Here is a 26,098-nt window from a genome sequence, read left to right on the forward strand (position 1 = left end):
CCACACTGTTAAATTATCAAAACCCAATAAGATTTAGTTAATTATTTGTGGATTGTTACAAAATTACTTTTCGTGATTTAGCAACAGATAACGTTGATGAAACTATCACATACAAAAAACAGCTTAAGTCTTCACATCAGTCTGACAAACATATTTAAACAAGAATATTTGGACTTGAGACTAGTGCTAAATTTAGCTCCTAAATTTAGCTGTATTTGAGAGCTTAGATACTCTCAACTTGATAGGCCTTTTTTTTTTTTTAAAAAAAAAGTCCAACTTTCAGAAGAGTCTGAAAACAGCAGTTTCAAGTAAGTCTGGAACAATTAGGTATTGTGGCTAGAGTGACTATAAATATGTACTACATGCTTGACAAAATTGTCTGAAGAGAAGTGCGAGGTGAACCATTACCTCTAAAAGTTCTTGCTTTGGTTATCTTTAAAAAAAAAAAAAAAAAATCAGACTGTTACAGTAACAGTGCAAGTTCAATACAGAGCCACAAGCCTCTCTGTAGATGCTCTCTATTAATTGTTTGTTGGTTTTTTTTTTTTTTTTTTAATTATGCCCACTGCCAGCAATGGACATTTTGCTTGGAAAATCTACTTCCTGCTGTAAAAGGTTTAGCTGGACCAAATTAGGAAAATAATTCCAATATTAGACTCAAACGGGAACACACTGTTTCTTTTAGTTCTTGTTAAGGATATTTAAAAGCCTTCTCCACCCACAGTCTTTTTGAAACACAAGGCACAAATAGGGAGTGGACATTTCAGCAAGAAGTGATTGTCTGAAATTAAGAGTCCACAGCAGTCTTCTAGTCCAGCACAATGAAACATTTTTGCCGTCCAACTCTATGCCACGTCTTCTAGATAGTCTGCAACATCACTTAACTGAGAAATGGTAAGGTCTTGCGTGATGCCTTCAAGCTAGAAAATAAATGAAATAAACTCAGAAGTCATAGAAAGAGTAAGTATTATTTCTTCTACAGTCCTTCATATAGCATTGCATCCTTTTGGCCTCAAGTTCTTTCAGTGAAATTTCAACTCCTTTAAGAGGTGCTCAGACAGATCTTGAGATAGAGGGATAAGACATCTCTATGCTGGATACTAAACCTGTCTTAAAAACAGTTTAAATGCTTAAACACAGACAGTGAATTGTGCTACCAAACAATCGTGGGATTTTTGTTTTGTTTCTTTAATCAGCATAGTATCTATCTTGGTAGGAATACCAGGTGTAAAATGCCATGATAATGGCACACTCCTTCATGGAAGGAAAAAACAAAGTCAAGACAAGACCAAATGAATGTAAAGAAGAACAATTTCAAGAGAAACATACCTTATCACTGGCATTTGACTCTTCCGTTTCCACAGAAATTTCATCTATTTCTTCACCAATACTGATATCACTTTTTTCTGAGCGATGACTAGTACTAAAAAGAAAACCATAAACGTAGAAAATATAGAAAAGACTTTCTTTCCAAACATCCATGTATTACATTCACCTTCCCTTTATATCTCACATTTGATTTGGATTTCACTTCCTAGCAAGTTAAACATGAAGTCACTTAAAACCCTGTAACAACTAAAGGCTTTCTACTTAGATGAAGCCATAATAAATACTTGATAAATACTCAGACCTCAATCCTGTAGTTTACAACACTAATACCTTCACATCCTAAGGATGAGGCTGTTAAATATTTATTACTGACTATTCATGATTTATTTCTATTTGAATACTTCAGTATACACCATATTCATTGTCTAATAGTATTAAAGTGTTAAAACATTGCTAAGTTCATGGTTCAAGAAAAAACGCTTCCACAGAAAAACTAACCTATCATCTAAAAGTTAGCACCAGGTTTTTAAGGAACTCATTAACCCTACATAAAAAGGATTTTTTTTTAAAGTTTGTAATTATATATAATAAAACATCAAACTGAAGTTTAAAGGAATTCAGAGATACTGACAGATTCCAGCAAGTGACTAGCTGAAATGTTGTGAAATAATTCAAATACGCCAGGGGATATGCTAATAATGTATTAAATACTATGCTACTGCAATATCATCCTTCTCTTACCTGTTGAAGTCATCAGCATACTCATCGTCATCTCCATTTCCTAAATAATTTTTAAAAGGTATTAATCAAAGAAGTTCTCTCTTCAGGAAATGCAAAAAATAATCTAGTCCTTCACCAAAATACATGGTTTGAGAACCAGCAAAAGTGGTAGTAGGTTACATCACAAATCTCAAACTCTCTAACCATCTCAATAAACTCTCAATAAACTGTTTTGAAACTGAACATACATTTTCAGGATGATGACTACATTACTGAAGACAATTTATATACCTGGTAGCTCTATTTTGAGAGAGAGTTGATAATTCTTGTATCATATTATTTTCGTATTATTCTTAAAGCTTACAAGACAACTTCCAAAGGTGAAGAAGGCAAGTAAATATGCCACAGAAAAACAGTAAGACTTGTCTTTTTCTGCAAATATAAACTTCCTCTTTTCTTAGAAATGTAGACCACAAAATTTACACTTGACATTAGCAAAAATACACACAGAATGAATGTAATTTTTGCTCATGTGTAATATACTAATCCACATACAAGACATCAGTTCTCTTTTCTGTATTCCCTTAGATCAGATCTTGCTCTTAACTCCAGTAAGATTCACAATGGTGTTAAAGAGAGTGACAGAAGTAAAAGCTGAAGATTTTACTTTAATACATGTATTTCAGTTTCTCAGATTCCTCTGAGAAGCTGAGCCAGAATTCAGAGTTAAAAACATCAGATCTTACTCATTTTTAACAGTTACTTGCCTAATTCTAGTGAACCGAGTTTTGCATTCGCCAACCGCAGGTCTTTCAAAACAGAGTTTCTATTCAAACCTGTGACAACACAAAAGCATTATATCAGAAATTTGACTTATGACTAATAAGATCCTACTTAAACATACCCATCAACAATTTATAATGAGTGTTCTTTTCAAAGAACAGTTTGGGTTGGAATGGACCTTCAAAGGTCATCTAATCCAGCCCCTGCAGTGAGCAGGGACATCTTCCACTAGATCAGCCCCTTCCAGCCTGGCCTTGAATGTCTGCAGGGATGGTACATCTTCCACCCCTCTGGGCAACTTGTTCAAGTGTTTAACCACCCTCATTGTAAAAAAAACCCTTCCTATATCTAGTCTAGATCTCCCTTCTTTTAGTTTAAAATTACTATCCGTTGGTCCTATCACAACAGGGCCTTCTAAAATGTTTGTCCCCATCTTTCTTATAAGCCCCCTTTTAAGCATTGAAAAGTCACAATAAGGTCTCCCCGGAGCCTTCTCTTTTCCAGGTTGAACCACCTGTTTCAGTCTCTGCTCACAGGAAAGGTGTTCCAATCATTTTTGTGGCCTCCTCTGGACCCTCTCCAACAGGTCCATGTCTTTCCTGTACTGAGGGCTTCAGAGCTGGACACAGTACTCCAGATGTGGTCTCACCAGAGCAGAGTAGAGGGGTAGAATCACCTCCCTCAACCTGATGGACAAAGTTTCTTTTGATACAGACCAGAAAACAGTTGGCTTTCTTTGCTGTGAGTGCACATTGCTGGGTCACGTCCAGCTTTTGATCCACGAGTAGCCCCAAGTCCTTCTCTGCAAGGCTGCTCTCAGTCCCTCCATCCCCAAGCTGGTACTGATGATGCTGGGGGTTGCCCCAACCTAAGCACAATAACCTTATATAATTTTATAGTATTGTATGGTAATATTATATCCAATTTTCATCTCTGAACTCTGTTAATGCTTAAAAACTTTAGCAGCAAACAGGCACAATCTCCCAGTATTCAGGATCAGATTTTACAACAGGAAAGCAAATATCTCTACAGAATTTATGCAAATAATGTAAGATGAGTTAATTTAGGTTAAAAACTAAGCAGTAAAATTTTATACTGCTATAAACTGCTTTACACACACACAAAAAAACAAGTGCAGTGAAGTATTTAATGCTCTAAACCATAAGATGCCCCAATAGTAGCACAATATATCAAAACCAGTATGCAATCAGTGAAAAACACATTACTATGAAGCACATCACAACCAGGAGAGGGCCACACAGTCTACTTAATCACATTTGCATTTGAACATGTACCTCGTTAATTACCTTACAGAAAATATCTCCTACATTCATCAAAACACAAACACATGTGAAAACTTACTATCTGTCTCCTTTAGTGAAGGTGCGCCTGTCAGGGAGCTTAACCCACTTTTTAGAGGCGGTGCATCAGAAAGGGATGCTAGACCTCCTGCTTTATTAGCTTCAGTTTTCCTGAAACAAACCAAATAAGTAAGTACTCCACAGAGCTGTAAAATGTGCACAGTGACTTTCTTTTCTGTTATTTATTAAATTGTCATAAAACTAAGCCAGCAATATTTACAGCAAAAAGAGCAAGGGAAAAGGACTATTCATTCTGCGATCTTAAAAACAGGAGGCAGTTTACTGGCACAAGCATCAAGCAAGACATTCGGTAAGAAAGTCACTTTCTCACCTATGCAAAGACTTCTGCCTGCCTTCTTTCACAGACAGAGCTCCTGCACGTTCAGCAGCATCACTATTTTTATCAAGGAGCCTTTCATTATCCCCACATGTAAATGCAGCCAAAAGAAGAAAGATTCAGATATAAATCAGTATTCAAATTGCTTGTTTTAAAACTAAAAGAGAAACTATTCATACTAAGAGCAGCCAGTTCACTGAATGAAAACAACCCAGTCATTGCAAGACAGACCTCATCATTACAGGTAAAGTTTACTTGCCTAATATCTACTCCATTCATATATTTTAAGTGTTGAGTTCAAATGCTACCTGCAAGTAAATGGTGAAGAAACGCTATTAAAAAGATCGAGATTTTCACATTTAGCATTACCAGAACTGTTTGTTACTATGATTCTATTGCTATCAGCAATGGACAACATTTGAATCATTCATTATATTTATAGCATCATGCGTATCATATATTAAAACACCTCAGAATTTTGAGCAATGGGTCAGAGATCTAGGGGCACTGAAAGTCTGCATCATCTCTTACTCTGTCCTTAGTAACTGCTTTCTCCTTTTTTTTCTAATGCACCCTTCTTACAGGAGTAGGCAAAGCTCCTATAAGGAATTTACCTTTTTGCAAACCAAGTAACCCTGGTGCCTCTCCTTACTCATCACCTGGGAGTCAGCACATCAGCACAACATACCACAAAGGGATTTCAGCTGAACAATACGTTCTTTTTATTCCTCTAGAGAAGCTGCCAGGAGGGTAGAAGCAAAAGACTCAGACAGCTCAGTTAAAATTAGTTGCTAGCTCATTCATTAGTAACATACTCAACAAATCCTATTATGGAAAATTACTATATCTACATCACAATAACATTATGAGGTACAAATTGGTGGACTGTGGACTGTGACTCTACTACAGACACATAATTTGAAAACAACTTTTTCTGTAGGGAGTTTCCCTACTAGAAAAAAAAAAAAAATCCTTATTTTACTGAATAATTAAGTCTTTTTCTTGGATGGTCTTTTTAAAGAAATCAAATTTACCCAATTTCAAAGTGAACTTCCCTTCTTGTCATATGAAAAATGCTTAAACAATAATTAATAAATATTATTCAGAAGTTTTTCCAGCCTTTTCTAGTTTTCCCAGCTTACTATTTAAACCTGTTTTGTGGCAACACAACCACCTGCTACCATGGTTAGACTTTGGTTAAAGGCTAAATAAATGAGCCCTTGAGTAAGGAGGAGTAAATGGCACTCAGATGCAGTTTCAATCTTGATATTTCCAATTTAAAAAAATTAAAAAAATACCATAGTAGATTTATTTGTAACACAGTATTTTTCGGAGAAAAATCACTGCTCTTTGAGGAAAAAGATTCTGCTCCAACTAAATACATCCAGGAAAAGCTGTTTTATAAATAATCTTTCTCAAATAGTTAATCTACTACAAATAGACCTAGTTTACCTGGCATTATTGCCTTATGCTGAACCAGAATGATCCCATTCCAAGAGTAAGCATTTACTGTAGTAATAATACAAAAAGAGTTGATACTGCTCTGCCCACTAGTGACATAGTTGGGGGAGAAAGCCAACGTGAGGGAAGCTACTGTCAAACTGACTTGCAAATGCTTCTGTAACCTCTTCTGGCAATCTCCATTAAGCTAAAGAAATTCTCCATTTATTGGAGCACAGCGAAAGAACACCATGAAATGATCTTGCAGCATTTCTCAGTAGAGATACTTAAGCTAAGCTTTGACATAACTTGACATGATAACACAAAGATAGGTTTTACAGTTTTGTAACAAAGCTGTTGTATAGTTTAGTCACTAGTTCTTGTTTCAAATTGTATTTTTCAGTCACACTCCACAGATGAACAATAAAAAATGCCCTTTAGAAGCATCTGAAAAATTGGCATATACAGAAATAACATTTGACTGAAAACACAGAACTTCACACAAAAGATGCGGCAATGTGATGAGTAAACTCCCCACTGTGAGAAAACTTTTTGTACTCTCATGTCCTGGTTTCAGCTGGGATAGAGTTAATTTTCTTCCTAGTAGCTGGTATAGTGCTCTGTTTTACATTTTAGGATGAGAATAATGTTGATAACAAATGGATGCTTTTGTGGTTGCTAGGTAGCAAAGGACTTTTCAGCTTCTCATGCTGTGTCAGGTGCACAAGAAGCCGGGAGCAGGCACAGCCAGGACAGCAGACCCCAACTGACCAAAGGGATATTCCTCACCATTTGACCTCATGTTCAGCATATAAAGCTGAGGAAAGAAGAAGGGGGGGACATTTGGAGTGATCGTGTTTGTCTTCCAAGTAATAGTTATGTGTGAAGGAGTTGTGCTTTCCAGAAGATGGTTGAACACCTGCCTGCCCATAGGAAGTAGTAAATGAATCCCTTTGTTTTGCTTTGCTGCATGTGCGGCTTTTGTTTTACATATTAATTGATCTTTATCTCAACCCACAAGTTTTTTCACTTGTACTCTTCTGATTCTCTACCTCATCCCATCAGGGGAAGCAAGCGAGCAGCTGTGTGGTGCTTAGTTGCCAGCTGGGGCTAAATCACAACATCACAGTTTATGGAGACAGTTTACACATTCACCAGATTTTTTTATATTCCTTACAGGTATCTGAAGCACTATCCCCATCATTGTCCACTTCCTTTTGTGCTGATCACCACTGCAGCTCTACTGCAAGAACACTGATGTCTGTGCCTCATACATGTTCATTCCAGCTGGGGACCTTACATAGTCTGATGCACCTTAAAGTGATACAGGTTTTTCCACTCATGGTACATCTAAGAGATGCCAGAGGACACTGTGCATTTCAGAGACCAGAATCATAGAAATGCACATTTCAGAAATAAAATGTTACGGATCTCAGCACTCACATTTAGAAGTGCCAATAAACAAACATCAGCTAGCTCTCAAAGGCCTGCAAGCATACTGAGGACAAAATAAACCCGTATTAAGTAGAACATTTGCATTACTTACCAGCCATACGTTCTTTCTGGTTTGGGTATAGGATCATCAAAAAAAGAATCTCCCTCTACATCATCTTCATCCACACCTGGATCACTTTTTTCTTTGGTATTTATGTCTTTGTTTTCTAGTTGAGGATCTAGTTTTGTTTCATTAGGCAGAAAATGAATGCTGCTTTTGCTTGCTTCTCCTGATGAGACACTTTTATCACTTTGAGTGGTTTCAGAAGCCTTGAAAGATAAAGAAAAAACCCTCACTGAAAGAAACAACTAATTTATCTCGAAGAAAATCCATATGAACCGGGTTTATGTCTTGCAATACTGCAAGGTGGTAATACAAACACACAACATACAATATACACCTACCAACACTTATAAAAAATTTGCTCAAATTAATAGTACTTCTCAGGAATGTACTAGTATCATCAGCAATCACACTAGAGAAAAATGTCATTTTATTACTTTAGAAAGTAAGTGTGCTTTATTGTTGCTGCCTTTAAAAAAAATTTCTTCTATCCTCTGCATTGCTTTACTATCTGGATTCACCTCTATTATAAAAGCAACCAATTTTTAAAAATATTGGTCATCAAATAAAGAAGTCTACAAACAGACTGATTCTTATTTCCTAGGTTTGACTATAGGGGAGCTGGTTTGTTTTACAGCCTGAAAGATACATGATGCTTTATTGGTAGTATCTTGCAACTGGTCTATGAAAAAAATGTTAGTTATAGCCACAATAAATCAATTTAAATCCATGCATATTTCTCTAACTTCCATAATAAATTGTAATCTCTGCAGTACAATATTAGGTTTTAAAGTAGCAAGCATAAGACGACTGCACTTAGCGACACTTTGTCCCTCCAATATTTCAATTTCCTACCCTGGAGAAACAGAACTGTTGTTGAAAAGCAAGCACTTAGTTGTACTCTTACTGGATTAAAAGAGAAATTACAGCTACTTTTCTGTTCCAGAGCCTGAGAGAGTGAGTTGCTGCTATCTCTCATTTGAGAAATTAGAGGCACAACAGCTCGCCTTTGCTTGAATTCACATATTGTAAAGTTTTCCTGAAGTGAAATAACTACTTTCAAATTGTAGTGATATATTAACCATGACTAAGGATTCACAAAGCAAGATGCCTACCTTGGGTTTCAGACTAACGGTGTTAATAAATCAGCCTGTGGTTTCACACTCACACTTAAATAAGTTTAATTCTTTGCAGCTGCCAAGAGCTGTGGTCTTGGTCTCTCCTAGCATGCCCCCTTCTACATTACATCTGTTGGTTGCCAAGTCACAGTCAAAGTCAGTTCAGCTCACAGGTTTGCTCAAAAACCACCAGAGAATCTCAAGTTTCAATCAGGAAGTCTAGACTGTTCAGGTAACTTCCACCTTTCTCCAGCTGGGACTGGCTGTAATTTCCTCCCTCTGCATTATTTTTACTCCATGTTGCATGGGCAGAATGTTGTCCCATCCTGCCTTTTCCAAGGAGAGAGGGGACCAGGAAAAAGAAAAATGAAACACAACAAAACACTAAGTATTATAGTCGCATTGAGATTTCCAGTACTTACTCTTAGAGGCCTATGGAAGTCCAAACACCAGCTGATGCTGTTTCTATGAGGAAAATATCCATACAGAAACAATTTTCCCCTGTTTCTGAGAAAACTATACTTTTATGGAGGATTCAGCAACACATTATGAAAAGCAGTTCCAGAACATAAAATCACAGAATGTTCTGAGTTGGAAGGGACCCACAAGGATCATTGAGTCCAACTCCTGCCCCTGCATATGACAACCCACAGCTCACACCATGTGCCTGAGGGCATTGCCCAGTCTCTTCTTGAACACTGTCATGCTTGGGGCCATGATCTCCTCCCTGGGGAGCCTGTTCCAGTGCTCCACCACCCTCTGGGTGAAGAGCCTTTTCCTAATGTCCAACCTGAACCTCCCCTGGCACATCTTCCTGCCATTCCCTCAGGTTCTGTTATCGGTCACTAAAGAGAAGAGTTTGGTGCCTGCCCCTCCTCCTCCCCTTGTGAGGAAGCTGCAGCCACCATGAGGTCTCCTCTTCATGTTCACCTGTCTCTCACTGCAATAGAATTACCATTTGCTTGCCATTGAAGATGGGTATAAAGAATGCAAAAAGCCTGATTGTAAATTCCAAGTTATTGGAAATTATATTCTACTTGCAATCTTATAACATTAGAATAAGGACTTAAATAAAAGTGTTATCAACGCCTCAGCTGCTGCTGCATGTCCTAGGTATTCGACTCTTAACAGTTGTGTTCTGACAATGCACAAAACTCTCCTTAAAAATAAAACAAACAAAACCAAACAAACAAAAAACAAGCAAGCAGAAAACATGGTTCAGCAAATGATCTTTTACCATACTTCCAATACTTCTTACTCAGAATTAAACACTCCTGTCTGGCAGTTTCTCTGAAACTTAGACCTTAAATCACTTTCTTATATCCATATACTTATTGGGGATTAAGTCTATACACATAAAAAAATGCCACTATTAACTGCACCAGTCAAAATCACTATCATTAAGCTAAAGTCAGTCAATAAGAGAAGCTTTGCATCTATGGACTAGTATATCTAAAAACAGTTGACAGCAGCCTGAAAAATAATTCTGAACGTCTCAACACAGAGAATAATACAATGACTGCAACACAGTATCACTTCTGCAAAACAGCACTAATGTTTGGAAATCATTCTGACATCGTTTATTTTTATTTTCTGCCCAGCTTGGACAGCACTATTTGAGCTGGATACAGGAGTTTCTGTTTTGTACAGGCCCAAACAACTGTTATAAAAGGACTAAGACTGTTATTTATCCTTGTTATAACCTTAAACAACAGAAGTTGTCACTGTCACTACTTTACTATACGGCCTCTATAGCTGAGTTTCCAGGCAAGACTTAACACTCATTCTTATCAATCTAGTTTCCTAATGAGACAAGTCTTAAGATATTATACTTCTCCGTGCTTATGTCTCTGCCTTCCCCTAACTAAGGTACTTTGGACTTGCTGGCCAAGTTCAACCACTACAAAAAGGGTATAAGTTTAAAAAAAACAAACAAAACACAAAAAAACCCACACTTGCATAACTGGATTGCAAAAAGCTCTGTCCAGAACAGACTTAAAGGAATAAGATTCATAACAGAGGTTAGACCAGCATTGAGGCATGTGCATGCATATCCAGAAAAAAAAAAAGTATGAAAGCTGGTTCAATTTAAAAGCTACTTCTTCCTCTAGACAAGCATTCTTTACCTGAGGAAAAGCCATGTAACAAACATTTAGTTCTTCTCTTTCTGACCTACTTATTTAAAACAAACTACCTTAAAACTCAAGATGAAAGGTAGTATATGCAAGGAAGAATGGAATATTTATGACTTCTAATTCATTATCAATAGTTGTTCTTAGCTAATCTAGAACAACTCTATGAAAAAAGCAGGGGCTCAGGTATGAAGCCACAGTATTAGTAACAGTGATATTTAATCAGTATTCTGATCTTTTTAGTGTATTTGTTTTGTTTTAAAATCTGGTACCAAGCAAGAACTATCCTCTCCTAAAGCAGGTCTGAAATTATTAGAATTTCTATTCAAAGATCAGTTACAGAAATATTAGCTTTTAAGATACCATCAACAAGCACAGCAATTAATAAATTAACTTAATTTTGAAATGAAGCTTACTTTCCAAATGGTATAGTTTTCTGGTTTTGCAATGCCAAAAAACTGAAGAATGAGAAGAAAATGAAGCAGATCCAAGCTGAGATGTCATTTTATTTTCTTTTATCCTTACCACTTCTTCTCCCAAATGAATAAATTAACAACAAAACCCATGCAATGTTATATTTCTCAACTTTCATTAGTGAGTTGGAAAGCTTTTAAGTTATTTCCAATAATCCTGAAAAAAGCTGTTTTAACTTTGTGATCAGATTATATCAATAATTTGAATGAACTTTAGTATTTGAATCAAAGTTGGTTTGCTTTGGTGCTTCTGTTTTTTTTGTTTTTTTGTTGGGTTTTTTTTTTTTGTTTGTTTGTTTTTTTTTTTTTCTTGTTTCAAGGAGTATTTTTTTTAGGGGGAATAGGTTTTTGTTGATTTTTGTGTGTTGTGGTGGTTTTTATTGTTTGTTTGGGGCTTTTGTTGCTTTTTTGTTTGTTTTGTTTGTTTGTTTTTAACGGGTGCAGCGAGTATCTGGTTTCTTGTGGAAAAGAGGCTTAAGTGATCATGCCCCTTTCTGTGCCCTACACTTCCCTATAATTCTCAACCTGTTGATCAGATTGAGATCCTCTGGTCAAATGTAAAGGAGTTTAAGAGGCCTGGAAGATGTTACTTAATACAGACTTCGTGCCAACAGGAAGCAACAGTGAAAAGAAAGCCATGGGCCCCAACAAATGGACAGTTGTATCCTAACAACTTCTCAGTGCAAGCAGTAATCAGCCAGATGCCTGATAAACAGTCAGGTTATAATAGCTCCAACCTGTCTGTATCTCACAGAGACTGTGTGCGCATTGTCACCTACCCAGTCATAAATGTACTTTGCAGACCATTTAAATCAATGCAATCGTATCCACAGTTTCATCATTATATATAAAAAAATCCTACCTTATTTGGTATAGGGTGTGTACTTGATCTTCCATCAGATGATTTTGATGTGGGACACAGGCTGTCACTTAAAGCTGGAGCCACCTAAGAAGTTTCACATAAACACTTATTAAAAATACATTGACTTGTGTCATAATACCATCCAACAACAAGGCTACCATCCTCACTCACATAGTAGGCAAACTGTGACACCATAAGACTATTTTAGGAAGTCTATGACAACTACTTCTGAATTTAAGCTTTCATTGGGGTATCAAATGCATGTTGGGTGCAGAGAATTTTCTTTCAAGCCACAATCATGACAGAGACTAATCAAACGCTACTGGCCAGATTTCATTCATATAATTAACAACTTTATTATATATTCCATTAAAATGTTACTGTTGTGACCTTCAGGTAATTCAATACTTTCATATATTTAGTTTAAAATGCATATGCTTTCAGAAAAGCTTTCAAGCTTCTAACACAACCAATTCTAGGCTTTTCAGGTAATATTAAACTTAGAATCACACCAAAGAAAAGAGGTACAGCCAAAAGCGTTATCAAACAGCACTAGAAATCAGAAAATAAGAAACAGTGTTTTGTTGTTTTGTGTTCACTCTGTGTTACTATGTTGTAGCAGAATATTATTAAAGAGTACTACGGTAACATTAGAAGTAATAGAATAGTCACAATCTTTATCTTTCAGCATTGTTTTTCGATAAGTTATGTTGAATGCATTTCCTATTACACTAACTATAGTAAAGACTTGAAACAGTGTAATACTACAACCACAGACAAATATTCTTAACTTCAGTTTAATTTTCATTATTGAAACAAAAAAGAAAAAAGAATTATGAAGAAAGAAAACTACATGTTAACACTACTTACTTCTCCACTGCCTGAAATCTTTTTCTGCTGACATTTTTTAACAACTTCCAACAAAAGGGGACCACCCACAGTACCTTCTGCTTCTGTAATTCCCAAATCTCGGGCTAAGTTTTCTCGGCCATCAAGGCCATTTAGCTGGGGAAGGGAGGGAAGAAAAAAAAAAAGAAAATCACAACATAGAAATAACTGTCAGAAAACATATTTTGTAATATAACTACTACTGATTTTTAGTCAAAATATTGCTATTTAATAAGACCAAACAGTGATTATTTAAGACTTCCTGTTGCATGCAGACTACAATAATGATAACCTATTGCATCATTTACTTCTCATCTGTACCTGAATTTATCAGACCAACCAAAGTAGTTTTAAATACACAAATACTCATCACAAACATGCATCAGGATTTAAGGATTTACATGGGCCAGTTACTTTAGCCTATCACATCTAAAAGTGGATCCAAGGACACCTAGCCAGTGTTTCCAGCAAATTCATAGATGATGGAGAATCTCCATTCCTCTGCATATGGAAGTACACCAACATAGGTCAACACTCAGTTTCAATGTGTTTCACTTTAAAAAACCCCATGCATTTGGACATAAACAGGGGTGAAAATGATTCTATATCAGTCGAAAAAAAAAAGAAAGAAAAAGACACTTAAAACCTGAACTTCACATTATAGCAAAAACAGAACACTGCAGCAAACCCAGGTTAGTTGGCATAATCTCAAAATGGCAATACTGCAAAGAGTTAATCTTGAAACCTTATGATTTAGAGGCACTTCAATATCAAACCACTGGTCAAGCAAATACTGAAGCAAGCCACCATGAGTCAAACACACTGAAACATGGAGGATAAAGAGACAATGCAACAGACTGCTTAGAGACAGGGGCTAGTAGAGGAAGACAAAGTTAAAATCTTTTAGCACTATACACAGTAGTCTTGGCCAACTTGCTTAACTTTGACCAAATTTCATATATGCACTGCAATAGGTGAAAAAGACTTCTGGAAAAAGGGGACATTTCAAAGCGCATGAGATGCTTTACAATGCAAATGAAGCTCCCAAGAGTGAGTGGCAACATAACAGACAGCATGACTGTTTCTATTTGGTAGTATGAACAGGAACGTTTGTATAGATGTGTCCTAGTGCAGTAAATGTAGCTAAAGTTATTTGGCAAAGGACAAGGGTGTATGAGATTTTCTGTGATTAAGTCCCTAAACAGAAACACAAACTTCTGAGGAACAGAAGACAACTAATTGATATAACAAAGGTGGATTTTTAATAAATTAACTATTTAAAATTCTATTGAGAATAAAAATAAGTATTTCAAGTGTAAAGATAAATTCTTCAGTTAAATGGAACTATTTCAACCCCAAAATTATTATAAAACCCTTATATCATAAAAGAACAAAGGGACAAACATGATGAAAACCTCTGACCCAATATCAAAAGCCTAAAATCAATCAGTTGGGTTACATAATCATCATAGGTCCCTTCCAACTGAATTATTCAATCACTTTTTGTCATGTGTATTTCCGCAAAGTCCTTTGTTTCACTGAAATTTCTCTCAGAGTAGATTACTGACGTTATTTTAATTTTCATTTAACAAGACTAACTTAATATCATGACATAGTAAAACTATTGGCAAAAAAATGTTGCAGGAATATTCTCTTGCATATACTGTTACGTGATTTCACAAAAATTATTAATTCATTAATTCAGAATTAACACGTTATCAAGTATTGACTTTTCATAAAGCGAATTCTCACTTGTATTAACACACTTTCCTAGAGTAAGTGTCTTTATGGCAATAAGTATCTTTTACAGACTAAATATTTAAAAATACTTAGAATAAATACAAGCAAATGGCTTAAACAAATATACTACAGCTTCTGTATTCATTGCCATGCACACCAATCAATCAGCATAGCATAAAAATAAAACCAGTATAACTTACTGTGCTTGATTCAGGCTGAAAAACAGCCAATGTAAAATCAAGATTGAAAAAACGTAGAAATTCTGCAACAAGACCTGCCACCAAGCGACCTAAAAAGAAACAAGAAGATTAAAAATACACCACACAGAAATAATTCTTACTTCAAAGATTTAACATTAACATGGTTTCTGTATGAACATCTACATTGATTCAACACTCCTATAAACATCATTTGAACATTCAACAAACTATCACCCACATAGCTAACTTGTATACCAATTCTCCAATTTCTAACTCAGCCATCATATCAAAATTATCTAAGTCAGCAATATTGCAGGAGCATAAATAGAGATTGCTTACAAAACTCAGGTGCAATAATATTTTTTAAACTATTCAGCTGTTTTAAAGACATCATTATGACATTTCTCCCATGTGTGCATTCACTACTGCATTCACTACTCCCATGTGTGCATTCACTACTGCACCTCTACAGTAAGTTTTCACTGGTTACTATTGGTCTAGAATGGCTCTGAGTTAGCATAATCATAACTCAAGATGAAATACTCATTTAAAAGCATTAGCCACCTCAGTTAAAAACACAACTTCAGCAATATTAACTTCAAAAATTATAGATTGACTTCTACTCTGAAGGAATATTAATTATGACATTTAACAGGAACATGTCATGAAGATTGTACTGTTAATAAAAAAGATTTAATCCTTTGTTCCCCATTTTTATTACTTTGGGAGGTATACTAAACAAAGAACTTACCATCTTTTGTACCCAAAAAACTTTTCAAGCTTTCATTTACCAGAGGTGTTTTGTTCTGTCACAAAAAGCAAAAACCAAAGTAATTAACATCATCTTCATACTCGCAAGAAATTGAAAAGCACAGCAAGTTGGTGTTTTGGTGTGCACTGTTCCACAGTGATGCATGGCACATGTCATTCACTTCTTAAAAGTTAATTCTACTACCTACCAGCAAAACCTGCAGCGCCATTTACTTCAGCAAATTAAAATTCTGTCAGTATTTCTGTTATAAAAAGAGCTAGAGTTTTTTCACAAAAACTCTTAATAGCATGCTCATTTTTATCTACTTCATGACTAAAAAAGTGAATTAAGCAGTTAACTTTCCAAATTACTCTTCTAATATAGTGCCAAGTTTGTTCAAGGAAATTCAGCTCCACGTTTTAAAAAACGGGAATTTACAAATAATCTAGAAAAAGCGTGGACCATGCTAATTGGTGGTTCACGAATCAACACTAATCTTCTATTAATTAAAAGACCTTAAAAGATATTATGAAAACGGTTTTTCTCCCTTATTAGATTTGCTCTCCTCAACTTCACTTTTAAGCAGAGACAAGTCAATGTACTATATTTGGGTTTGCCAATATTCTTCAAGGATTTTTCAAACGAAATTCTAAATGCCATTCCTATCATATCAAAATATACTGGGTAAGAACCTACCTCAAATAAAAGGTTATAGGTATTTATCATTATAGTAGTAAATGTTAACACACAGAAGAAAGCTGTGTGAAAATTAAATATATCTTGCTTAATAAATAGTGATAAATATTAATACATTTTCAGTGTCTCTAGAGTGTAAAATTAAAATACTGTGATATATTTAAGCCTTTAGAAAAAACAGTGAGCAGAGATCACCTGTAGCAAATCTCTCTGCAGCGCTATTACTCTCCAGATAGTCTGGGAGGTTGGTCTCTAGGTAATCTATATTATGCTGAATCTTCCCATAACACATGGCATTGTTCTATCACTCCTCCATTATATCTTTTCAGCAATCTGATGTTAGATTACAAATATGGAATATAGAATCTCATACCATAGAATAACTACTTCCCCTCCTTACTGAAGTCACAATAATGTCTGTTTCAGCTCTGCAATTTTCCAGTAAGAGCACAACCATCTAACCAATAGAGGAATACAACAGTTTTCCATTCCTCTTTAGAAACAGAGTCTGGACATACAGCACCCTCTCCTCTCTAGTTCTAAAGAATGGAGAGACACAGGCAACAAGGCAATGCCAGCAGTAGAACAGGGTCACAAAACTAGTCTCTATATACCACCCCAGTACTGTTACTTAAATCAAGTTAGTATCGCATACCTTTAATGTTATTATATTCTCAAGTATCAGTACATAGTCCATCTCTTAACACAATTCTTCCTTAAATGTAAGCAAATTATCCTGAAGTAAGCCTACAATATCCTCATAAGAAACACCAAAACCATTAGTATACTTGGAAAGTTGCTGCATTAAATTGCTTTCACAATACACTTGTTAAAAAAAGACCCACTATAATATTTTACATTTCAAAAGATATTATGCCAATTCAATAAAATCTTGATCAGTCAACTAGATTTTTTAAGAAGTACACCATGGAAAAGACATTTCGTTATTCTGGCCAGTTGGACAAAAGCAATATAAAATCAGCAGAGATAGTTAAAGCTACAGTTTCAAAAGGCTATCTAACAATTCCTATTTCTAAACATCAGGAAACACCCTGATGGTCCTGTTTTGTGGTCTTTAAGCATGACGCTCTTATGCAGCAATACATAATTTTCTCTTGTTACATTTCACAAATAGAAACTATTAAAATCATTATATATAATTCTACACTAAGAACTATCAGGATGCTGATATTTTTTTTTAATTTATTTTTAAATGTTTTCTTACCTCTACTTTCTCTTGTTCTTCTAATGCCAGAAAAACAGCAGCTCGCAACTCTGCCTGCCAAACAAAAAAGAACAAAACAAAGAGCATTTCTACAAGCACTGTTTTCCCTATGCAAATAGCCAGCAAGTAGCTTAGCAGCTATTTGTTTCTCCTCAAGCAACTTGGCACTGATTGTAATCTTACATCAATGCAATTAAGATATTTAAAATTACAGGCAATGTGACTTGAGGCCGAGAAAGAAGAGTTTTAGTCTGAGAACAAGCTAGAGGAAGGGTGTTCAGGAAGGGGGAGGTGCATTTGATACAAGACTTACTAAATTATTTCTTTGTACACAAAAATATTTCAAGTTACCTACATTAGCTCTTATTAGTTTCTTTTGAGTTAAAAATCCAGCCCTCTAGGGCAGCTTTGAAACACCTACCCTTCAAATACAATTTGCTCAGGAAACATTAATAGCTTGTGATAATACATTTTTTAAATTAATGTTAAGATAATTAAATTCCTATGATTCCTTGTCAGATCACACTCAAAGAAACTGAATTTCTACAGGAAGAGAGCATAATTTCAGTATCTCAAATATTCCTGAGGTGAGGCTTTACCTAATCAATTTCGAATATCTTAATATCAAGGATTAAAATGCTTTTAAAGACTATCTCGACTATTTAAGCTTAAGCCTCACCAACATAAAGATTTTTTTTAAACCCTCCAGTTTCTCTGCTTCTTCATTGAACATATCAAAAGGACAACATATATTACATTTGATTAAGTAGTTTTTGAAGTAGCCCGTAGATAACATGGCAGTAAAAAACTATAAAAGACAGTGCTATACCATATGCCAGTTTTCTCAAAAGCAAGAAGAAATCAGGCTTTTAAAGAAGGACTTATTTCCATAAGATTTTCTAAGAACAATATGAAAAGTGTCTGGATTTTCTCATGTATATTACAAAAGGTAACTAAACATGTATTTCTCCGTAACCATTCCTTCCCACGACCAACAAAAAATCCTCCATTGGAAAAAAAAACAAAAAAACCAAAAAAACTTCCTTTTTATGCATAACCCTCTTCGGGCACCTTTTTAAAGGACAGAAAGCAGTGCAAAGAAAGTTTAAAAGATTTCCCATCAAAAGAATTGCAAAACGCTTACCACAATTGTATGCAATGGTCATACTGACATTGCAGTTAAATTTTTTCAGATGCTGGGGTACAGCATTTGATCAACAAATCTTCTTACACCTCATTAATTTAAATATTATTCTTACAAAATCAGTTTACATTTAACTTTATGACCAAGAGCTGATAACGTGCTTATTTCGTCTAATGTCACTATGAAAAACTTCAAATTGATAGAGGGAACTAACTAACTAACACTTTAAGGGTGCCTAGTTCAGAGCTTTATGTAACCAATTATGTTATGAAAAAACAGAACCTTGTCGAATGCCAAGATAAGAAGTTTTACAGCACCTAGACGTAAACTTAAGGCACCTAGCTGTAAACTTGAGAAGACAAGATAAAAGATTTACAGCAAAAGGGGGGAACCGGTCTGGTTTCAATGGACTCGGCAGCTTGGGTTCCAGTCAATTCAACATAATGAGCCAAAGGTAAAAAGTTCACTGTGATGAAGTTGAAGGAGCCTTCATCCAAAGACGCCCAAAGACCCCTCAACCATCAGATGGCACTGCACAGGCATAACAGGGAGGGGTCAAGGAGGGGACTATGGAAATGATCACCCGGGACTCATGTTAATAAGAAGCAGGGAATGGTTATGAGTATGTATAGGCGTTCCTGGGGTCATTATGAATATGTAACACCTTACTGTATTTAAACCCACCTCATATTGTTAGAAGTTGTGCATGAATGGTGGAACGATCCCCCTTGCACCAGACATGGAAATAAACATATCTGCTTTATAACCTTGTGAGTTGTAAAGTTTTATGACATTATAGGTTGTAAGGTTGTTTCTGCACGTCAAAATAGTGGCAAGCTTGCCTTGTGTCCTGGTTTTGTTAAAAACAAGTTTCTCTTTTAGCGAATTTGCCTGTCAGCTAAAGCCTTCATATTAGCTCCATTTTCCCAGAGAATCAGATACATGTTTTGGTAAACATAGCAATGGAATGCAAAGTTATTGATAAGCAGGTGACCAAGAAACTGACCAGAGTATAACATCCCATTCACATGAATACTTCATATAAAAGTGGGAGATCACGAGGATCGCGCCCCTTTCCCTTTTGCTTATGGCCGACATTAGGAGAGGACCTGGCTAGTCGTCCCTGCAAACTGAGGCCTAGTGACAGACTGAATCCAGCCCCGGTTGGCTGCAGAGTCCAATCCAGCACTTCGGGTGCCGGCTCTGCAGTTGCTGAGACTTTCAAGATTGGTTTTGTATATTTTGTATTATTTTCTCTATTCTTATTAGTAGCATTAGTAAAACATTTTTAATTTTTCCAACTCTTCTCTCTCTGTCCTTCTTTCCCTCCTGATCACCTGTCCTTAGTGGGAAAGGGGGAGAGGGAGGGGCTGAGGGAGTAAGGGGGGAAGAGGGGGTTAACAATACATCTGCCACAGTTTTATTGCCACCCCACAATCAAAACCCTCAACACCTTGCTTTCCACTGAAGCCACAGAAACCAAGTATACTTATCTAAGAAGAACAACAAAGCATTTGTGAAACAGACTGGCTACTACAACTGTTCAAAACAAGATACCAGCCACTACATGTGGGTAGGGGTAAAGTCCCTTAACGGTCTTGATCATGAGATTGAAGAACAAAGTAGTTGCCATTACATCAGCTGATTCAGAATCCGACCTGTTTGAGATTTCAGAACAATATCACAGCTGTCACTCCTTTTCACATAACTGTGATTGTTTGCCTGCTCCACTCCTCTAGATTCAACTCAGTGGCTTTTAAATACAGACTGAGGTGCTTTTCTAACTCATTTATTTAATGACACACTGCCAGTTTTTCCAAGATGTTGCTACTCGCCATTCATAGCAGGTTCACCTTTTATTTCCATTAGTGCTCAATTAATATCCTTAAGGTCAGGACCTCATCATTTCAAGATAATGCCAGTGGTATTTACTGCATGTCCCTTTGCTTACCTCCATCATCTAACTACCATCCTACAGCCTCTCCACAGATAAACAACCCTCCAATTGGTCTTTCAGTACTGTGAGCATCACTGTAAGTTTGAAGATAAACACTCCTGTACTATCTCCATAAGGAAGGTTTACACCATTCCAGCACCCTGACCTTCATCCTTTGAGGTCAGATCCTAGCAAGATATTTGAATTTAGACACAGAATCATACACCTGAACCTCCATGAGGTTAAAGCAGTAATTCTCAGATTCATAAGAAAGTAAAAAGCAACAATAACAAAGCTGAGGGCAAAGGAAAAAAAATCACCCCAATACAAGCATACGAATCATAGTACACAGTAGGATGGAAAATGCCATACAGGTGTTTTAGGACCTGAGACAAGTCACAGAGAACTTTAAATCCAGAGACAGAGACCACCATCACCATGTAGGTCACAGAATCTTGTAAAGATTAATCCATTTACACAGTGTTCTTCTTCCCCCCTTCTTTGTATTTGCCCTAGTACCCTTTGGCACCAGCCCAATCTGTGCTCTATACATGGTTATAAAACTGCTCTTGTCATTCATTCCCCTATTCCAGTACACTGTCATTCTGCTAGGAGTTTTCAACCTGCATATGTAAAATTTTGTGGCACATGGACACCTTTCCTGCACAACTTTCAGCATTTCCACTTCCTAACTCCAAATGACTGCCACATACCTTGGTAGATACAGAGCAAGACTAGCATAGCATTAAGCAGTCTAACCACTGGCGATCATCTCAGGCTAAACCCTGTGTGCATCAGGCTAACAGCCTGTACCAGTCTATATGCATTACAGATCCAAAGCTGGTGAAAAACCACAAAAAAGCAACCTCACTGCCAACATCACTCTCCATCTGTCAAGTTTGTGAGGTTCTCATTTAAGTGGGACCAGTAGTTTGTATGACCAGTTTTTGTTCACTTCAGTGGAAAACTCTTCAACTTAGCATCCTTAACTGGCCAAGAAAGCTACATTTGCTGGTAACGCAATTGACAAGATGAAGAACACTGGAAATAAAAAATAAATAAATAAATAAATAAAAATTAAAAAAAAAAAAAAAGAAGAATCCATACCACAAAGGGAGCGGTAAACACCTAAACCTCATAAGCTCTAAATAACTGCAGCTATATTTATCATGTGTCTACTCTGCCTGTCACAAGCAGTTCTCATTCTCACATTCCTAAAGGTAGGACACATCTACAACATTAAGAGGACCATACCAACATTTAAGTGCTGAACTTCGGTTAGTCTGAAACCACTATAAATGGTTATATTTTACTTAATTTCAAAATAATAAATAGATGTTACATTAAAAAAATTATTCCCCATGATTCCAAATTAGTTCACTTTCTGAGATGAACTGCTAAAAAATAAAAACAAAAAAAAAAACAAACTAAAACCCACAACACCCAGAAAACAGATTACACTGTAGTGTGCTGCATGCTCATCACAACAGTTAATAATTCAAAGACGTTTAAAAGCAATGTTCATTATAATATACCGAATGAAGATAAAAACCAAACAGGACAATTTTAATTGACCCACACATATGCGGTTAACAAATAGTATTTTTATTTTTTCTAACAATACATTATTTGCCAATATATCTGCTGTCTAGCTTTGAACCAAATTAGCAAGAAATTAGCAAGAACAGTATCAGCTGGCCAAAAGCACTACTAGTCATATGATATTAGTGATGCTAGCCTTCCTCATATTTGTAGCAACAGCAAGTTCCAGAGAAGATTCAAAATTCAGGTAGCAAAAATTTATTTTTCCAGAAAGAAAGAGATTAAAAGATAGAAATCAAAACAAGATAACAAAGTAACACAGTAATAAGCATAATGGCTCTTATTGCTCAGATGATGACAGCTTCCCTAGGAGAAAGATCACATTCTTTTCAAAACAGAAGAACTTCTCTATTTTTACAGAATGTATCACACAATATCAGCGATAATTTTCAATGAAGTACAAATATTCACAGTTACACTCTGTATGTTTACAGAATTCATCAGGAAGCAGTCTTATTCAGTTTAATTCCAATGGTTAACAAATCATATATACATACACACACTGCAGCTTAAAGACAAGAAATTTTCAACTGCAAGGGGCAAATATATTTACACATCTTCCAGTTTTCACAGACTTCATTAAACACTCCAGTGTTCAAAGTCTAAGATAAATAGAAAAATCGTGAACAGAATTTTTAAATGTCATACAAGTAATATTTTTTCAGCTCAGCAATTTGCATCAACACAAACACATCCAAGAAATTAATTTTGAAATAAGAATAAGAAAATAAACCACATCCCACTATAAAATCATGTAGTACTAGAGACCACAGGCATTGCCATAGGTTTCTTTCTAAAAATTACTCAGTTATTATGTTGTAAAACGTACAGGCTGACAGCCTGACACATTCTAGCCACTGAAATAATTCCACTTGAATGCTAATCCTTCCAGAGCTGTCTTCACCTGTAGTGCTTCATAACAATTCAGCTATACATTGATCATATAATTTTCTTTAATGTATCTACTTCAGTTAAACTCAAATACCTTATTATAGCTAGCTTTGTAGCCTCATCCGTCTTGAAAAAAAATGGTCAGTACTCATTTTGAAGTATAAAATCAAACAATTGTTTTGATAATATGTATTTGTTTTTTCAGGTCTACCACATAATAAAAAATACTGACACACAACAGATGAAGAAACACTATTGATCACAACTATAATTAACCTATTTTAATGACAGGATGATGGTAGTTGTTTTTTTAATGCAAGGTGTAATCTAAGTTCAATCAAAAGCCAACAGTTCAAGAAAACTGGTTCAACCTTAATTCTTCTGGAAGACAAAGGGATATTTGTCAGGTACCACTACAACAAATTCTCTAAGTCATAAATGCTGTTAATTAACAGACAGACAGCAAAGTTGTGTGCCAATTAAGGTTTATGGCTAAAAAAAAAAAAACAAAACACCAAAAAGTCCTGTGCAGACTTAACCATAAGCACACCAGTTATTAACTGGTATCTCTTAGTACTAAAGAGAGACATAATCAAACAACTAGGATGCAGTTTGTACTCCTGCAAGTTATTTGCTACTTTGCCTTACGGATACTTCGTACCATATTGGTTACTACGCACTTCTACCATTATAGAATAGCAAAAATGACAAATACATTTACATAAAACTTTACGAACTGGCAACCATAGTATAAAAACTTGCATACTACACAAAAACAGGAATTAAGAAACTACAGCTCACATGCTCAATATGACTGAATTGGCTTGTGATGTTCTAATTATAATTTTAATATCACCACACTTTTCTTGGTTAACACTACATGGGACATTAACAGGTGGTCCAAAAGGCCTATTTCACACTTATCTCCCTACTCATATTACAAGAGCTAGAATCTTCATTGACTTCTCGAATTTAAAAAAAAGGATCACACACTTGAAATGTCACAACAACACATTTTTAATAATAGTGCTTTGTTGAAAAGTATGACAACTAGCCCAAAATTCAGTGGACTTCATAGTACACACACAAAGATGCTCTCACATCCATTAACCACCTCAGTTGTTGAACTGCACCTGAAATATGAGCAATGATCATTCACCTCTTGAATACTTCAAACAGAATACTGTGGACAAATCTCACCATCCTTGATTTGAAATCCAAACTTAATTTCTCCTATAGCTTAGAAGGGAACCCAGCACTTCTCACACTTCCATATCTGTATAGCTCTCTACAATACACAAAAGTTATTCCTAGAAGCTTCTAACTTGAACAAGAATCCATGGAACAGATTTTTATATTCTTTCTGACATGAGCTCACACTACATCACAGTCTGAGAAGTAGTGAAATCCCCACTACAACACTATCTAGCCCAAATTTTCTTAATGTAGCATAGAATCATTTCAGTTTGAAAAGACCCTTAGGATCGAGTCCAACCATAATCTAACCCAACTCTAGCACTAAATCATGTCCACAAGAACCTCCTCTAAACACCTTTTAAACACCTCCAGAGATGGTGACTGCACCACTTCCCTGGGCAGCCTGTTTCATTGCCTGACAACCCTTTCTGTGAAGAATTTTTTCTAATATCCAACCTAAACCTTCCCTCGCACAAGTTGAGGCCATTTCCTTTTGTTCTATCACTTGCTAGCTAGGAAAAGAGACCAATCCCCTCCATGCTACAACATCCTTTTAGGTAGTTGTAGTCAGCAATGATTAGCATGTAGATAGCATGATTTGTTCCCTCTAAGGAGGCAGTATCTCCAGGGTTCCCAGGTTTAGCGAACCTCCAAAACACAGCTCAAGCAACCCGTGTTCAAAAAGAACGTTTAAACAGCGACCCTCAAGGACTTTTGCTTGAATTTTTCAATAGGTGCTTTTTGTACGGGAGAGAAACTCTGTCCACCCTATCTCACACCACGAGGTGGCCGAATGTTTCCAACGGGTTTGGCGGCACCAAGAGAAATCTTGCAGCTAGACGGTATCTACGGCGGGCGAAACCGCACAGCCGGGCGCCGAGCTCCCTATGGCGGCCCGGAGCTGCCAGTCCGCTCCCCTCCTAGGCGGCCTTGCCAGTCCCGCGGCCGCCGGGCAGCCCGCGGCGGAGCGGTCAGGCCTTGGGCCCTCGGCTCCACCTCGAGCACCGGCTCTACCGCGCAAGGCAGGCGCCGGACCCGGCACCTCGTCGAGCCCCAGACCGAGCAGCCGGGAAGCACCACAGGGAAAGCAGGCGCCACCGCCAGGCCGCGACGCCGAGAGAGGGCCCCAACCGGGAACCCTGTCTGGAAACGGCAGAGAGAGAGGGCGAAGCCCGGGAAGTCTCAGCCCGCCCTCCCCGCCCCGGGCTCGCGGGGCCGTTAACCGCCGCCAGCCGGCGCTTCCCCCATCCCCGTGTACGCAGACGACAGGCTCTCCTTCCCCTCACCTTAATCTTATTAAGCACCCCACTGCTCTCCAGCGTCTGCACCAGCAGGTCCCGCAGTTCTGTGTCCTCCTCCGTTGCCGCGGCCGCCATCTTGTTTCTCCCTGACAACCACCCAAACTGCGCTAGCGGTAGGATGAAGCCGGCAGATTCGCCTCAGCCGCAGGCAGAGGCATCAGCCCAGCACTAGACCCGACGAAAAGAGGCGCGATAGATCGGCAGCGACCCTCGGTAGCGACTCCAAAGAGGACGCAGCGAGCCCGCGGCCGCCGGGCGCACCTGTTCTCCGCGGCGCCCCGAAAGTGCGGCAGCGAACCGACAGCACGGGCGCCGTAAGCGGAGGGCGGGAAATTTAAAGTGGGGCCGGTGTTAACGGCTGAACGGTGCGGCCGTTCGCCCCCATGAGATGCTCATCAGCCCCTTCGTTCTTTT

General features: G+C 37.1%; 1 protein-coding gene across 2 annotated transcripts; it reads right to left on the reverse strand.

The window, feature by feature from the left end:
* Positions 1-525: 525 nt before the first annotated feature.
* CEP43 (centrosomal protein 43) lies at positions 526-25,821 on the reverse strand. Of its 2 annotated transcripts, XM_065835703.2 has the most exons (13): positions 25,670-25,821; positions 17,614-17,667; positions 15,693-15,747; positions 14,942-15,030; positions 12,984-13,118; positions 12,114-12,197; positions 7,517-7,734; positions 4,525-4,605; positions 4,195-4,304; positions 2,817-2,885; positions 2,071-2,110; positions 1,330-1,423; positions 526-920 (listed from the first exon to the last, which is right to left on the reverse strand). In XM_065835703.2, the coding sequence occupies exons 1-13, from the start codon at positions 25,757-25,759 to the stop codon at positions 846-848; spliced, it is 1,194 nt and encodes a 397-aa protein (XP_065691775.2). In that variant the 5' UTR covers positions 25,760-25,821; the 3' UTR covers positions 526-845. The 2 variants fall into 2 exon arrangements, with proteins under 2 accessions (XP_065691775.2, XP_065691776.2); XM_065835704.2 differs by lacking the exon at positions 4,525-4,605 and having other exon boundaries at positions 25,670-25,814.
* Positions 25,822-26,098: the final 277 nt, after the last annotated feature.

Source organism: Patagioenas fasciata, chromosome 3 (assembly GCF_037038585.1).
Source record: "Patagioenas fasciata isolate bPatFas1 chromosome 3, bPatFas1.hap1, whole genome shotgun sequence".
Lineage (NCBI taxonomy): Eukaryota > Metazoa > Chordata > Aves > Columbiformes > Columbidae > Patagioenas > Patagioenas fasciata.